This window comes from Oreochromis niloticus, linkage group LG16 (assembly GCF_001858045.2).
Source record: "Oreochromis niloticus isolate F11D_XX linkage group LG16, O_niloticus_UMD_NMBU, whole genome shotgun sequence".
Lineage (NCBI taxonomy): Eukaryota > Metazoa > Chordata > Actinopteri > Cichliformes > Cichlidae > Oreochromis > Oreochromis niloticus.
Window position 1 is genome coordinate 20,332,984 of NC_031987.2, and position 14,606 is coordinate 20,347,589.

The 14,606-nt window shown below is 38.4% G+C and overlaps 1 protein-coding gene across 1 annotated transcript; it reads right to left on the reverse strand.

Annotated features, from left to right (window-relative positions):
- Positions 1-43: 43 nt before the first annotated feature.
- Positions 44-14,353, reverse strand: ankrd10b (ankyrin repeat domain 10b). The gene is made up of 6 exons (XM_003452888.5): positions 13,974-14,353; positions 13,060-13,212; positions 12,058-12,149; positions 3,674-3,939; positions 2,739-2,846; positions 44-625 (listed from the first exon to the last, which is right to left on the reverse strand). The coding sequence occupies exons 1-6, from the start codon at positions 14,169-14,171 to the stop codon at positions 429-431; spliced, it is 1,014 nt and encodes a 337-aa protein (XP_003452936.1). The 5' UTR covers positions 14,172-14,353; the 3' UTR covers positions 44-428.
- Between the last annotated feature and the right edge of the window lie 253 nt (positions 14,354-14,606).

Here is a 14,606-nt window from a genome sequence, read left to right on the forward strand (position 1 = left end):
CTATGGCAGGAAGCAGAACAAGATGTACGGAGAAAAATCAAACTTTGGAAAAACTTTCTTTTAATGATTTACATCTTATGTGTTTCCATTTTTTAACATCATATTGAGACAAACAAAACTTCAGCACTGGCAGTGGTTCATCTCAAATGCTTACTTTAGTGTATTCAAAGAACACTGCTATTTGCAGCATAAATCACAACAAGAACTAAACATTAACTTTTTTTCTCTTTAACAACACAGAAATCCACTTTTTACTCTGCTTTATTAATGCAGTTTCAGACCCATCCACAACAGTGGCTTTGCTGTTAATAACAAAGAAATTCAATGAACGTGACCACGCCGTGGCTTTAAGGCGAATGAATGCTTGTTTAGGCTTAGATGAGTTTCAGGCGAAAAGGAAGAGCTGTCAGGAAGATCATTTTTGTACTTCACGATCCATGGTAAAGAAGCATGGTGCTGAAGAGGGTGTGGTCATAGAACTGCTCCGCTTTCACAGACTTCAGGTGCTCCACCTGACTGCCTCCAGTGCTAATGATCTCAGGTGAGCCGCTGTGGATGTGGTGGTCGAGGATTTCTGCTGTTGGGCCGTTTGAGAAAAAGTCCTCACAGTGTCTTTCATCTGTCACTGTAAATGAAACAAATAGTCAAAAGGGCAAAAAAAAAAAAATGTTTTGATCATGTTCCTGCCTCTAAGAGAGAACAAATGAGGCAGGGGGGTTTGATTTTGTTTTGCACAACTATTTAAACTTTTTTTTTTACTACAATTCCATAAGCAGCCACGTAAAAATAATGTCTATTACATGGCCAGCTCTCAACGCATCAAATGGTATCCAACTCTTTGGATTTTAAAAAAAGAGATCAATAAATTGCGAAATAGACTCCAGTTTTATGTAATCTCAAAAGTTTTGACCTAAGACCGTGTTTTAAAATAGGTCACGTCCTGATCTGTAGTAATTCTGACATACAGTTTGCATTGTACCACTGTGACCTAGTTCTGTGTCATTTCACAAGAAAAATCACAAGTCTTTTAAGCTCCATGACCCAACATCACAAGCAAATTGTAAAAAATGTCAAAGGCACTGTATAGTTGGCACTTGTAGTCTTTCATTTGCAATCATCTGAAAAACGTAAGCATGTGTTTTTTTTGTTTTTTTTTTAAATAAACACAGATGTTGTGAGACAGGAGAAAGAAAAAAAGAGCACAAGGATACACCAAGAAAACAAAGGCCACATTTATAAACTTTATACACATTTAATGATGTCAAGCAGTCAAGTACAAAGCTAAATCTGCTCAGTACTCAAAACACTGGATGCCCCAGATTCAAAGACTACACACTCAAACCTTCTGCCACGTAAAACAAAAACAGAAACCATGTTCAACATGAAATAGTACTACAAAATACAGAAAGAATCCCCCCCCCCTCTTAGCGTCTATAAAATTTGAACACAGCGTACATTAAGTTACCATTTGGATTACTTAACGCAGCCTAACAAATAAGGCTTTTTGCAAAGTGTAGAAAACCATGCAAACTTTTTTTTTTTCAGCAGGACTGTTTGTACATAACGACCGATTGCAATATGGCCTGATATTAATTTCAAAAACACACTGGGTATTCTTCTGTAACACACGCAAATGCAAGCCTTGCTAGTTAACTTTAAAAGTTCGCCAACACACACACACACACACACACACACACACACACGATATTTCAGACCAATCAATCACAAAGGTGAAAAAGACGGATAACCCAATTCTACTCTCATGGACCAGTAAATGTTACTAAAGGGCATCTAGAAACTCCAAGAAAGCTGCACAGTGAATTATGTAAATTTTAAAAGCTACATTCATGTTCAGATATGCTTTGGCATAAAGTTATTCTTCAATATAAAATGCGAAATTTCCAGAGACTTTGTTTCTGTATATTTTAAAAAGTGCTTAGGTACCAATTTCACATAAATGTCACCTATTAAATATTATTTTAAATCAACAATATTTACTGATTTATTAAAGTGGGAGAAAAACAAACTTGAACATTACTATTTTTTTGGTGTTGGCAGCAGAAGGTTGGTGTTCACAACATCAGGTAACAAATGAAGTTTTCCTTATTTCTTATTATACAATAATGCACAAGTTTATAAGCGTTATAATAAGACGTGGCTAAATATTTTTTATGAAGCCAATATAAACATTTGCACTTTTAATGCAAACAATGTGGTATAATTGTGCAAAACAAAATCATCCTTTTATTATAAACCTAATAAAAAGTAAGCATTACACGAGAACTGTCAGTATAATTGGACGTATGCACTGACTACATATCTGTATAACAAACACATGTTAATACCTTTCTCCTTAAGAGTATAATCAGGTACATGGAAAAGTAGAAAATACAACATACACACGCACACACACACGCACGCACACAGCTAAATATCTTCAAAGGAAGCTCTCCACCAAATCAAAACAAATGTATTTCGATATCTGTGCATTACTCAAAAAAGAAACTTACAACAAACATACAAATGGAAACATTAGAATGTGCCATTTCACACACAAGCCCTTTACAAGTAGGCATAAGAGTTGGTGCAGCGACAGGGGGTCTGCATCGACGCCACAGTGATGACCTCCAGCTCTTTAGCTGTGGGGCTCGACCTGGCTGGTCCCCCCTGATCCATGAGCCCTGGCCCTTGTGATGGTGCAACCCCATTCATCCCAAATGCAAAGCTTCCTGGCCCACCTGAGGTTACAGTCGCTGCCAACTCCATGTTCATGCTCTCCATCTGTGCATCTCCAGCTCCATCTAGTGGCCCATTCCCATTAAGCAATTTGGGTTCCACGCAAAAACCTGAGAGCCAAGACGGGAGGAAAAAAATCAGTGAGATGAGAGCCAGGACATATTTCTTCCATCCATTTAAAGAAATATTTGCTTAGAAGATACAATTAACCCAGAGTTTTTCCTACAAATACATGCAGACACTTGGTCTTACATGAATAAGTGGGATAAAAATAAAGTCACAAATTAAGCTGATGTGATGAAAGAAGAATATAGTTTGTAGATGACATTTTGCTGATCACCATTTCACCAAAACTGAATTCTTTTTTGTTGTCATTCATGGGGATATCATGCATGTTAGAAATAACTTTGAGAACCACTGCTTTAATCCATGATATTACATAACTGTAGACTTAACATTAACACCAGTTAATATCAGGAAAATGAATTATAATCAATAAAAAGAGTCACTGTGTCACACTGTCGCTGTGACTCATGTAAAATGTGAATAAAGTCGAACAAGACCCTTTGGAGGAAAGACTTCAGAATATATTTTTAAAACAGTAAATACTTGCAGAGACCCATGATATCCCTTAACCTCCTAGATACACAGATGGTATCAATTTCAAAATCCTACTTCACTTGGTTTTCAAGTTATCTTGACCTTTGACCTTGAGGTCAAGGTCATTGAGATTTGAACTCGATGGCATCAATTTCAAAATCCTATACTGTTTCGTTCTTGAGTCATTGCATTCACAAACTTTGGTGTCCATCACATTATGCCATCAACCTTTTGCGGCTGAGGGGTAATAATGTCTTGAAAGTTCCAATTTCCTTTAAAAGGTAACAGGGAAAAAAAAAAAAGTATCTGAACAGACCTGATCAGCTTAGTAACTTACCGTTAGTTCTAGCCTTCTTTCCAGGGTTTGCTTCCATGCCTTCAAAAGACCTTTTTCTGTTGGGCACACCATTCAAGAAGCTGCGTCCCTGGATGGTGGGGTAAGCGTGGTACCCATTCTGGCTCATGCCATTCAGAAAAACCCCATTATGAGACTGAGCCATGTTTTGTTGGAAGTTCTGGGCATTGGAGAGTATTTCAGCGCACTCCTGGAATCCCTGCGCGTGGGCCAGGTCAGCAGCAGTCAGCCCACTGGCATTCCTCATACTGCACAACAGAAAAGGGAGTGTTAGAAACACTCACTGTATGCTCCATTTACACAAATAAAACAAACAAAATAAGACAAGCCCAAGCGTGCACACACATCCCCACACGCACATACATACATAAACATACATACACACGCACGCGCACGCACACACTCATTAAGCAAATATTCGCGCACACAGACAAACACAGATGTATAGAAATAGCCTGTGCTGCTCTACCCTCTCTCACATCCTCTTCGTCATCTTCATGACAGATGACGATTGATCCCTTTGGGATCATCTGGATCTTGAGTGAAACTTAAAATTTTCACTTGTTTCCACATAATTAAGGAAACACGTCTGCTGCAAACGGGCATGGTTAAGACAGCTGAGGACGTGCACCTGAACATGTATGAAATGATCCGCTGCATCCACAGGAGATCACATCTGTGGACAGCGTCAAACGGGATACATCAAGGAGCATTCTGCTAAGGATGAGAAGCTGTTGTCATCTCACGTCTCCAGCGGCGATAATATTCAAGGATTTCTGCAAAGCCGCATTGAAAGCGCAGTGATGTTGTCTTCTCTGTGTCAATGTCCGTGTAAAAAAGTCAGCAAAGAAAATGACAGACTCGCAAAGTGACGAAATCCCCAGAGACGAGTCAGAGAATCAGAAGATGGAGAAGACTATGATGCAATGCATCTTCAGAAGAAACTCCAGAGAGTGAACGATTAGGCTGAGAACAAATCAAGGTCGAACTGCAGCACTCAAACAAAAGCACACTTCTTTTGCTGCGAATGTGAAGCTAAAGTGAACTTGTCCTCATGTTGTTTCAAGAAAAATGAGCAAGAGAATTAAAAAAAAAACATTTAAAGAAAAAACTCTAAATAGAGTTTGTGCACAATGTGTACAGCTGTGTTAACCATAGCCAGTTGCAGCAGTGATAAAGTAACTTTCTGGGAGCAGTAATGAATGAGCAAACAGCACTGTGCCCCCTTCTCCCCCCCCACAAATTTACGGTTTTCAAACAGCATCAAAGCGTGGGAGCAATCTCACCTGGAGATAACGTTTTGACAGGAAAAAAAAACAAACTACACAGGAATAAAATCTAAACTTAATCAAAAGTGTATAGTAAAAAAAAGGTGCTATTAATATAAAATTGGATCATTCTGCTGAAGGACACAGAAAATAATCCACCAACCAAAATATTTCTTGCAGCCTAATGATGGAAATTTCTCTTCTCTGTTTCAGTTACAAAAACAATACTGCTGTTGTTCAGGGCCTAAATGTCATCACGCTGTGAAATGAGTTCTCTAAGCAAACAGCTCAGTCTTTGTCAAAAAACTGGGAGCACTGGCCCACGTCCGATTCCGGACTGTTTTTTTGTTTTGTTTTTTTAAACAACACGAAGGGAAAAGACTTGAAAGCAATCGTCACGTTGTTGATTGACCGAAATTTTAGTAATATTTTTTTTCATTGAACTTTGAGTTTATACTGTTAAATTAAAAACCAGGTGATATTAGCTTCCACACAAAGAGGCAGGATTTACAACACACAGCTGCTGTTTGGTCATTCATTAAGTGTAGAAACTGCTCGTTCTCTGCATTTTTATCTAAACAGTTGTGCAAAAATAAACATTTCAAGAACTAGTGCATGTGAAAAAACATTTTATAAAGAATTGAAGGTTTAAAAAAAATTTAAAACAAACAAGTAAAAATCACACAATAAACTTGTTGCACATTACCCGTCCCCTTCAAAATTAACGCTTCCAAAGGATTAATCCAAGAGGTTACATTTAAACTGAATATCATTTAAATGTTAAATGGTAGATGGATCAGTCTCACTCTAAGGAATAGAAATTCTTATGTATAATACTAAATAAGAATTTAATGTTAAAATTGGTCTCTCTTTGAACACAAACTGTTCCCTAAGTAAACCAGAATAACATACTGTTATTGTGATAAAAATCTAACATCTTCTAATCTTAATCATTATGGTCCACTTATTGCATGATAATGGTACACCAAGTACTTGCCCTAATTCTTGTCTAGAGGAACTCAGTGATTAAGCTTTTGTTTGGACAAGGGTGAAATTGCACCTCAACCATCCCCAAATGAGATTTCCTCTCCCTTTTTAAAGCACTTCAGATATTCAAGTTGCTTCTTGTTTTGAAATCTTATGTCTAATGTCAAATGAGTGATTGCAGAGACACTTGCAGATTACTGCAGCTCTGCTGTGGGGTTGGTCAAAGATAGGGAGGAGGTTATAGGTGTTATAGTTATTTGTTTATTTTTTATATGTGTATATATGTTGTGGATCTCTTAAGGAGGATGCTAAATATTAGACACTCATGAGTGCCAGGCTTTTTAAATGCCCGACTACACGTGCAAATTTCAAGTTTTCAGATAAAGTCTGCTGCAAATTAATTCTCTAATTTCTTTATTAGACCCTCTGGCTTCATTTCCAGCACTGACTTGCTTCCAAACCAAATCTCAGCTTGAACATCGCCCTCCACATAAATGAAACAATGTGCCCCTTTTCTATTTCCCTAATAATTTAAACCATTATTCCTTTAGTGAGACCTGACATCTATGGTAATCACTAATCCAACAAAATAGATAGCCGTGTATAGCTTAAAAGAAAAAGAAAAACAACAACAAAAAAACAAAAACAAAAAAACAACTTAAAAAAGGAAGCGTTAATTCTTTGTAAATGCCTGGTATGCTTTGCTTTTCGGTCCTAAGCACACAATATGCATCTTCTCTAACTATTGTCTAACCTTCCAGAGGCAGCCTATTATCATGCTACGTGTTGACATGGGACTCACGTGATTAACCCTGTCCATTTAAAGGACTCCTATGGTTAGTTCACAAAATAAAAACAAATCATAAAATTAAAAAAAGAGGCTAAATACAGGAACAATCATGGATAATAAGCAAAGCATGCAGGTCTAAAACTTTAGTTTTGATTCATTAAAAAACCTAGCATTAAAACCAATCACCGCAAGAAATACCTCAACAGTTTGCCAGTGTGTAGATAGGAAGCGATAGTGAGAACACTCAATGCCACAACAGTGCGGCTATCCCAGGGAACGGGGCAGACTCAGCAGTGTCTATTCTCCCCCTTTCTAGGATTACTTGAAAAAACCAAGTCATTTCCAATTCAATGGCTGCAAAACATTAAGATGTACGGTTCTGTTTCTGTTAACAGTATAGAAAACTTTTTTTGTAAACTTATTGTCACTTTCATAAAGGAAAAGGTGACAAAGATTAGATGTCAAAACAGACTATGATATTGTATAGGGTTAATACTGTGACATACAAAAGAAAACATTTCTGTGTATAAAGTAAAATATCTGGTACAGTGAAATGACAGTGAATAACCATTGCAACAGGATGATGTTAGCATTAGACAGTTCAGTACATGATGTTATGCAAATCTAACCCATCTCACTCAGCTGCTCTAAGCATGCCTGCACTACGCTCATCACCGGCAGCCTCTAAGCACTGGCCTACCTGCTGCTAGTTTGCTTCTGGACCACCTTTACAGTTTGAGGCTCATGACAAAAAAGAATTTCTTAGAAATCTACCCCCCAAAAATATATACTATATATACTTTTAATGCAAAGTTTATTTTAGAGTTCTAGACCAAAATCAGAGCATTGGTTTTATGATTCAAATTAAATACTGGATTTCAAGAGGCAAAGTAAAGCTCATATTTATAAAGCTGGGTCCGATTTATTTAGTTACCATATATCTACTTTATGAGTGGTTCTATAAGTACTTATACATGTCCTTATCATTTTTCTTGGTAGTGTATTTATAATAGGATAAGATGGCGTTCGTTCAAGTGACTTGGCGCAAAGAGCCAAAGACGTTGATCCTGTCAGCACTCGGGACAGAGGTACAAATAAAACCATGATGAACGGTGACACTGGGGAAAAGTTTTGAAGAGTTTTATTTAATCGTTTTTATGTTCCAGTAAGGAATTGCGTAAGAATTATGGCTGTCAACCCAATGTTTTAGACTGAAGCAGAAACAGTTGCCCAGAGGTGTTGCCAAAATGCCTGCTGAGCGTCAAGGCATGCTTCAAGAAGGACCCAAGTTGTATCCAACCATGACACCACTGAGTAAAATAACACAAACCTCAGGTTTAGGTGGACTTCATGTCGTTAACACTCATTAAAAAAAAAGAAAATGCATAAAAGCATCTGTAAGTGACAGCCAAAGGAATAAAAGTATTTCATACATAATTCAAGGCTTTCAAGAGCACTTCCTTGTAATGAATCAGATGATCCTTTTATTGTAAGTACATCATACTCTCACATGTGCCTCTTCTTTCTTCCACACGGAAAATGTTGTGAATGCAAATGTGAAGATAAGCAGAAACAGTCACAGCTGCAAAATGCTCTGACATATAGTCAAAGCTTACAGTTTTATCATTTATGAATTACTTCTCCCCATTGAAAAGGAAATCTCAGATGACAAGTGTGTTCAAGAGGATGTAATACAAAGCAAGCATAAGACAAAGCCAAGAAGATGAACAGCTCACTGAGGAAAATCCTCAATGAAAAATGTAGATTTAAAGGACTGAATAAAACCCATTCATTCACTTTTAATATAATCAATGTGACAAGGACATCCCAGTTTGCGTGAAACAATAATTTAGCCGCTTCGCTGTAAAAAGGTACTCTCAAAGGCTTCTGTGAAAATATTTGGAGACATTGCTTTTCTTTTATAACCATGGCAATGTTGATGTGAGCTTCCATTAAGAATAAACCATTTATAATCCACTACTTAATCCATTTTACTGCATTAGATCCTGTACAAAACACTCCACAGTGAAAAAGTGCTTGTTACTGAAGCTTCGCTCCCACAATGCAGCGAGTGGACCGGAGGGCAAAGGAAGTGTTTAGATGCCTATCACGGAGATTTAATCTGACATGAAAGGAACGCGACGTGGAGATGGATGTTCAAGTAATAGATCTCAAAGAGCAGACTCAATGTTCAAGCTGACCTCCAAAAAGAAAATGTAGGAACTTTGACTTCAATAACAGCATTTATATAATAAAAAATGACCAAAGCTCCAAATGACTGGATTTAGAGCTGTCTGTCCTGTCTAATAGATTCAAATTAGAAGATTATCAAAACAGTATTTTAGACTTCATATATATTTTGAATTAGGACATTACAACTTAAAATTAGGGTATAAAACCTAAAAGCCTAAGAATAAAATGTAGTTTATATAGTAGTATATGATGTATACTGCTATGTACTGCAGATTTGTATTATTATAGTATAAACTGCATACACAAAAATCTTTTCCCAGCAAAATATTTTCTCTCTTATGCATCAGATACAATGCACCATGAGCGCTACCAACGGCTGATTGCCTGAATAAGTATCAAATATAATACATGTCAAGGTTCATCTGCTGCCTTGCCACTAAATATTACAATTTTTATTGACTGCACATGACAGCGGACTATTTTCTTTGTCAGCCTTTGTTGGCACTTGAACATTTTGTTAGCAGACGTTTGAAAGCCCTTTGATGCTGAAATTTGTTATTTTGTCATGAGCCCCAGTCCCACCTGCTGTGCCTAAGTCTTCCTTCCAGCTGCGCCCCCGCTACATTTCTGAGTCATAAGTTAAATAAATGAAAAACAAACAAACTTGATAATAAACTAAACTAAATATCTGTGATCTGCAGGGAGAAAAACAAAACAAAACAAAAAAAAAATCACATATCATTTTCATCAAAAAATATAATACTCATCAGCTGATAACCAAATGCACACTGCGTGAACCACTGCTGAGCTTCTCTGCGTGAAAGCAGTGGATTTAATTTGCCAAGACAACCGTAGCAACCAGGGTGTTTATACAAGGAGAAAATGAAGCTTCAACAAAGAGTTTAAAATCACAAGTATATTGCAGTTTTACACAATAAAATATCTGTAATGATATGTCTAATATGTGTCTGGATCTGTTGTTACCAATAAAGATATAGACATGTGTGCAACATTTCTCTAGTGTTTCATTTCTATCGAGTGTTTTTTGTGACTCTGGGACATGCACTCTGTGAAACTATGAGGAACTGATTATGCATGGTGTGTGTGTGTGTCTCTAAAACTTTTTGAAAAGGCGTGTGAGCACTGTTTGCATTCCTTTACTGAAACAAGGCCCAAAGTCAGCACTGCTCTCCGATTATGTTCAGTATTGTCATGCTTATACCTAAAGCTCACTTTTACTGCTTCACAGTGGGATTTACTTTCTTTACAGAGAGCTTTTGGTGAGCAAAGATTTATTAGACTACCAAAAGATTAACGTACGTATAAACTCCTTGGTAGCTTGAGGTTTCTGTTCTCTAATGGGATCACAAAGAAAGGGCAGACAGTTTGTTGCAGAAAATGAAGCTGCAGGACTTCATAATTGAAAAACAAAAATAAACAAAAAATATTGAGTCTACCATCTAAACTCCTAAGACTAAAGTAAGCAGCAGCTTTTAATTTCTTTGTGCATTAAAAAGCTACTTGTACAAACCTGGTAACCTACTTTAGTGAGAAGCAACTCAAGGGTTTTGTTTTTTTACAGCTGCATAACACAGATAAGCTGTGAGTATGTAAACTGAGTGCCTAATTCATTAGGCTTATTCACATGACCTTTAGGAAAGCAACAGCTATGATCTAACGATATAGCTGTTGTTATTTCAAGTCATGCCGGTCTTGAAGCTAAATTTAACAAACAGGAAAAGTAAGTCATGCCTCTCACTTCTTTGTTCGCGTCAGATCCAACAACAGTGATAATGTTTTCTATACATGGGTATGTTGGCAAAACAACTTTAAAGGTGTGACTGATCATTACTACAAGAGGAGATTATGTCTACCTCCTAAAATACTGCTACTAAACTAAATTTATCGTGCAAGATCTATTATCTTTAACTCCATTATGTGCTCAATGCAGAGATTATTGTTAAGTTTAACGATCCTTGAAAAAAGTGGACATGAGACCAGCTAAAACAATCTTGCAAAAACTGGAAAAAAAAGGATCTTGCATTTCCAAATACAGTCACCTAATCAATGCATTTTCATTTAATGCAACACCTTGCAGCCTTTCCACAATGACAGTAAATAGGTATTCAGATAAAAAGGCAGTGTGCATTTGGTCACCTAGTTAAGCTGTGTATTTAAGACACTAACCAAAACAAATGTTAACAAAGAAAACCACACTCTAGATTTAACAGAGATCATGCAACATGGCCTACTAATTAAACAGTTTATCAACCTTTACATTAAGCTGCCCTCATGTTTGTGTAATAATGGTGTTGGATTGAAAAAGCCATCCATCTAGATGAAAGACGCCGTGCAGAGTTAATAATCAACTTTTACTGTAACAGGTATGAAGTATTGCAGACTGTAAAGATAATAAACATCTGCTTATTAAAGTACACAAGCAGGTACTTGTGGAATATGTCTTATCTGATAATGTTACACACAGAGAGCAACTTAATGCAAATTGTTGCAATGAAAAACAACAATTTTTAAGGATTAACAAAATGTGTCACATTTTCAAGGGAGCGCCACCAATTCTTTTAATGTTTAACATGTCAAACAAGCCAACTTTGCTATATTATTACCGTTTCACAAAATGCATCTTTTTAACAACTAAAAACATTTTCAAGGATGTAAATGTCTACACCATTGTCTGGTGTACATTTCTAATGAACCCATAAATAATAAAACAAAGATGATTTTATTTTGTTGAGCTGAATGACTAATTCAGTCCTTTGCGCAAATCTTGTTTAAAGTTATATACAGACACAAACTGAACTGATTTAAAGTAAAGTAACCGCTTTTATAGCAGCTTTCCTTTTGGCTGGAGCTAATATAATATAATATCAAAAAATTAATCTTAGTAATTACATTCTGCACCTTCCACAAATTTATGTTTAAGACCCGCACTGTTAATGTTGCAGATCACATATTTGCAGCTTTTTAAAAAAAAAACCCAGAAGAAAACATTTAGACTTCACAACAATACTGATGTGAGTTTGGTGGCGATCCCTTGTAAAGGTGTAACTAAGTCGCTGGATAGTACAGAGGAAAAGAAATGATGACACAGGACTGGTCACAGGACTTACTCAGCTTTCGCTCCCTGAATCAAGAGAGTGTTGATACACTCCAGGCTGCCCGCGCGAGCAGCCTTGTGGATGGGCGTCTCGCCCACATAGTCCTGAGTGATGACAAGAGACTGCAGTTATATATAGAATGTATCACACAGACATTACCAATTAAGTATTTATCAAATGTATCACATATTACTGCATCCTAAGCACATACTGGAAATTATAAAAGGGTGCAACTCTGCAGGGCAGAGCCTGAACTTTTCACCCAGACATTACTGCCGCCCACACACACATTTACAGTTGCACATTAGTAAGAGTGCAGCAGAGGGAAGAGGAGGGAGAGGGGGGACAGTGAGGCAGCTTTCTCCAACCACAATGCAATGTAGGCTGCGCTCAAATATCACACTTTCCTACTGCCCAATCCCAGGAAAGATAAAATGCTACACACTCAAGAGAAAAAGGCCTGCAAATCTGAGAACGTTCCTTTGTGTTTATTTCCACAGACGCTAAGCAGATTCAGTGGGAACTGCAAAGCAATGTGGTTCCTGATGACGATAATATGTTATGTCACCGTGCCCCACTAATCTGATTCCTCTCAGTAGTGCAGTGGAGCATAAAATATAGCCTCAGTGCATGAAATCCCATGGAGAGGAAAAGACGGGATGAGTGAGGCACTCAGTCTGACAGCGGCTGCTTCGGGAAATATGCTGAAGAAATAAATGAATGAATGGAACATGAGGGCATTGGTGGGTCAAATGGAGGAGTGAGCAGCAACACTGCCAGGGCTGTGACCCCAAATTTGAATTATCCTCTCCAATGGGATTATCTGAGCTCAACCCCTCATGCTCCTCTGCTCTTTTCACCCGCCCTCTCCACCGCTTCCTTTTTGTTTTACATAAAAACCAGTTCACTTTTTTCTATTATGTTTTCCTGTTGTCCCACTTTGTAACAAATACAGTCTACATGTCACTCCAGGAAACTCTGTGAATTAGGATGAGAGTGGGTCTGATATCGTACCTGTTTGTTAATATCTGCACCAGCTTGAAGCAACCATAACAAACACTCAGGGTGGCCCCCAAAAGCAGCAATGTGAGTGGGCGTCTGTGCAAACCTGGAGGTCACCGCGTTCACACCACAGCCCACCTGAACCAGACGCATCACACAATCCAGCTGTGAAGACACAAGTGCAATGCACACACAGTCAGACAGGTCCATTATCTGCTTTCTGAGACACTGGGCAGGTGCAGACAAGTAAGTGTGTTACAGCAGCCGAAAAAGGGCAAAAATGAAGCACTCCTATGTGGGCTGACTGGGTTTTCGAGGCCCAATTATCGAAGCTTTGCCTCGGGGTATGAATCCAGTCTCTGTACAAACGTGAGGCCTATTCTTTTCTAATGTGCAGTTTGTTAAACAAGTCTTACCACGAGTATTTTTTACACTCAAACACTTCGTTAAAATGAGTCATTAGCGCCGGGAGTTGGCTTGAAAGCAGTTTGAATTACCGCCCGTTTTAGCCGCAAACCTGCTACAATCCGCGAGGCTACATCCAATTTAACTAACTGCTCGTTAGCTAACATTTGTGGCTCTTGTAATGCTAGAATTTCGTGTTAAACCTATCGCCTAAAGCCATTAGTTAATATTAAAAAGGTTCCTGTTCAACACTACGTAAAAACGTACCTACAATTTGGCGCATACTAATACAATTCATTGAAAACTAGCTAGCCGGAGAAAAGTATCGCTTTAACAACGGTCCATTGTCTGCCTTCACTCAGGGACGGCTGGTTCTTCGTCTCATCAGTTAACAGTTAATGGAAACATCAGGAAATGGCCGAGACGAGCCTCATGATGTCGGAGAGCGACGACGCTCCTTCTGGATAACATTTCACCCAAAAAAATCCATTAAGTAAAACTCGGGCGGACAGAAGCGATACCTTTCCGAAGTGAGCAGCCCAGTGTATGGGCGTCCAGCCGTAGAAAGTGTCCTCCACCGTCAGGTCGGCCGGGTTTGATGTGCACTGAAGGAGGGAGCACAAGGCACCGACGTCTCCATCCCTGCAAGCCCGGTGGAGAGGGAAGCGGCTGTTTAAGACCTCCTCGCTCGAAAATCCAGACTCCACTCCCACCGACATGGTAACGAAATTATAAATATTAGTCGACTACTTAAGAGGAGACAGTAAATTAACTAGATATTTTTCACTCCTCCGCGCCGACTCTGCGTCTGTGCACGAGGACACACGCCACCCTGAATGGCGCGCCGTCTTTCTCTGCCTGACAACACAAAGCAGGAGGCGCAGAGCACGCGCCGAGCTGAAACCTGAGAACCGCTGAGAGAGCCGCAAACTGCGGACTGGACTTCGCATTCCTAATTTCTCCGCTTTTCCCTCTGCTCACTGACGAGTGCCAGATTTTACGTTAGATCAGGAGGAGCCTGTAATTACTTTATACGGAAGACTGATGATATCCCAAAAAGGTGGCCTTATAATGTTATGAAACTCTGATGTTCAGTTTTTCAGCTATGTATTGAAAACGAAATGTTCAAAAAAGAACACATAATAAGAATCCAA

Bases quoted from the DNA above. Each gene is read 5' to 3' on its own strand.
- ankrd10b (XM_003452888.5), bottom strand. From the start codon at position 14,171: ATGTCGGTGGGAGTGGAGTCTGGATTTTCGAGCGAGGAGGTCTTAAAC. The intron at 3,940-12,057 runs GTAAGTCCTGTG...TCTGTTGTGCAG, and splicing joins ATTCAGGGAGCGAAAGCTGA to TATGAGGAATGCCAGTGGGC. The intron at 626-2,738 runs GTGGGCCAGGAA...TTTCATTTACAG, and splicing joins GGCAGCGACTGTAACCTCAG to TGACAGATGAAAGACACTGT.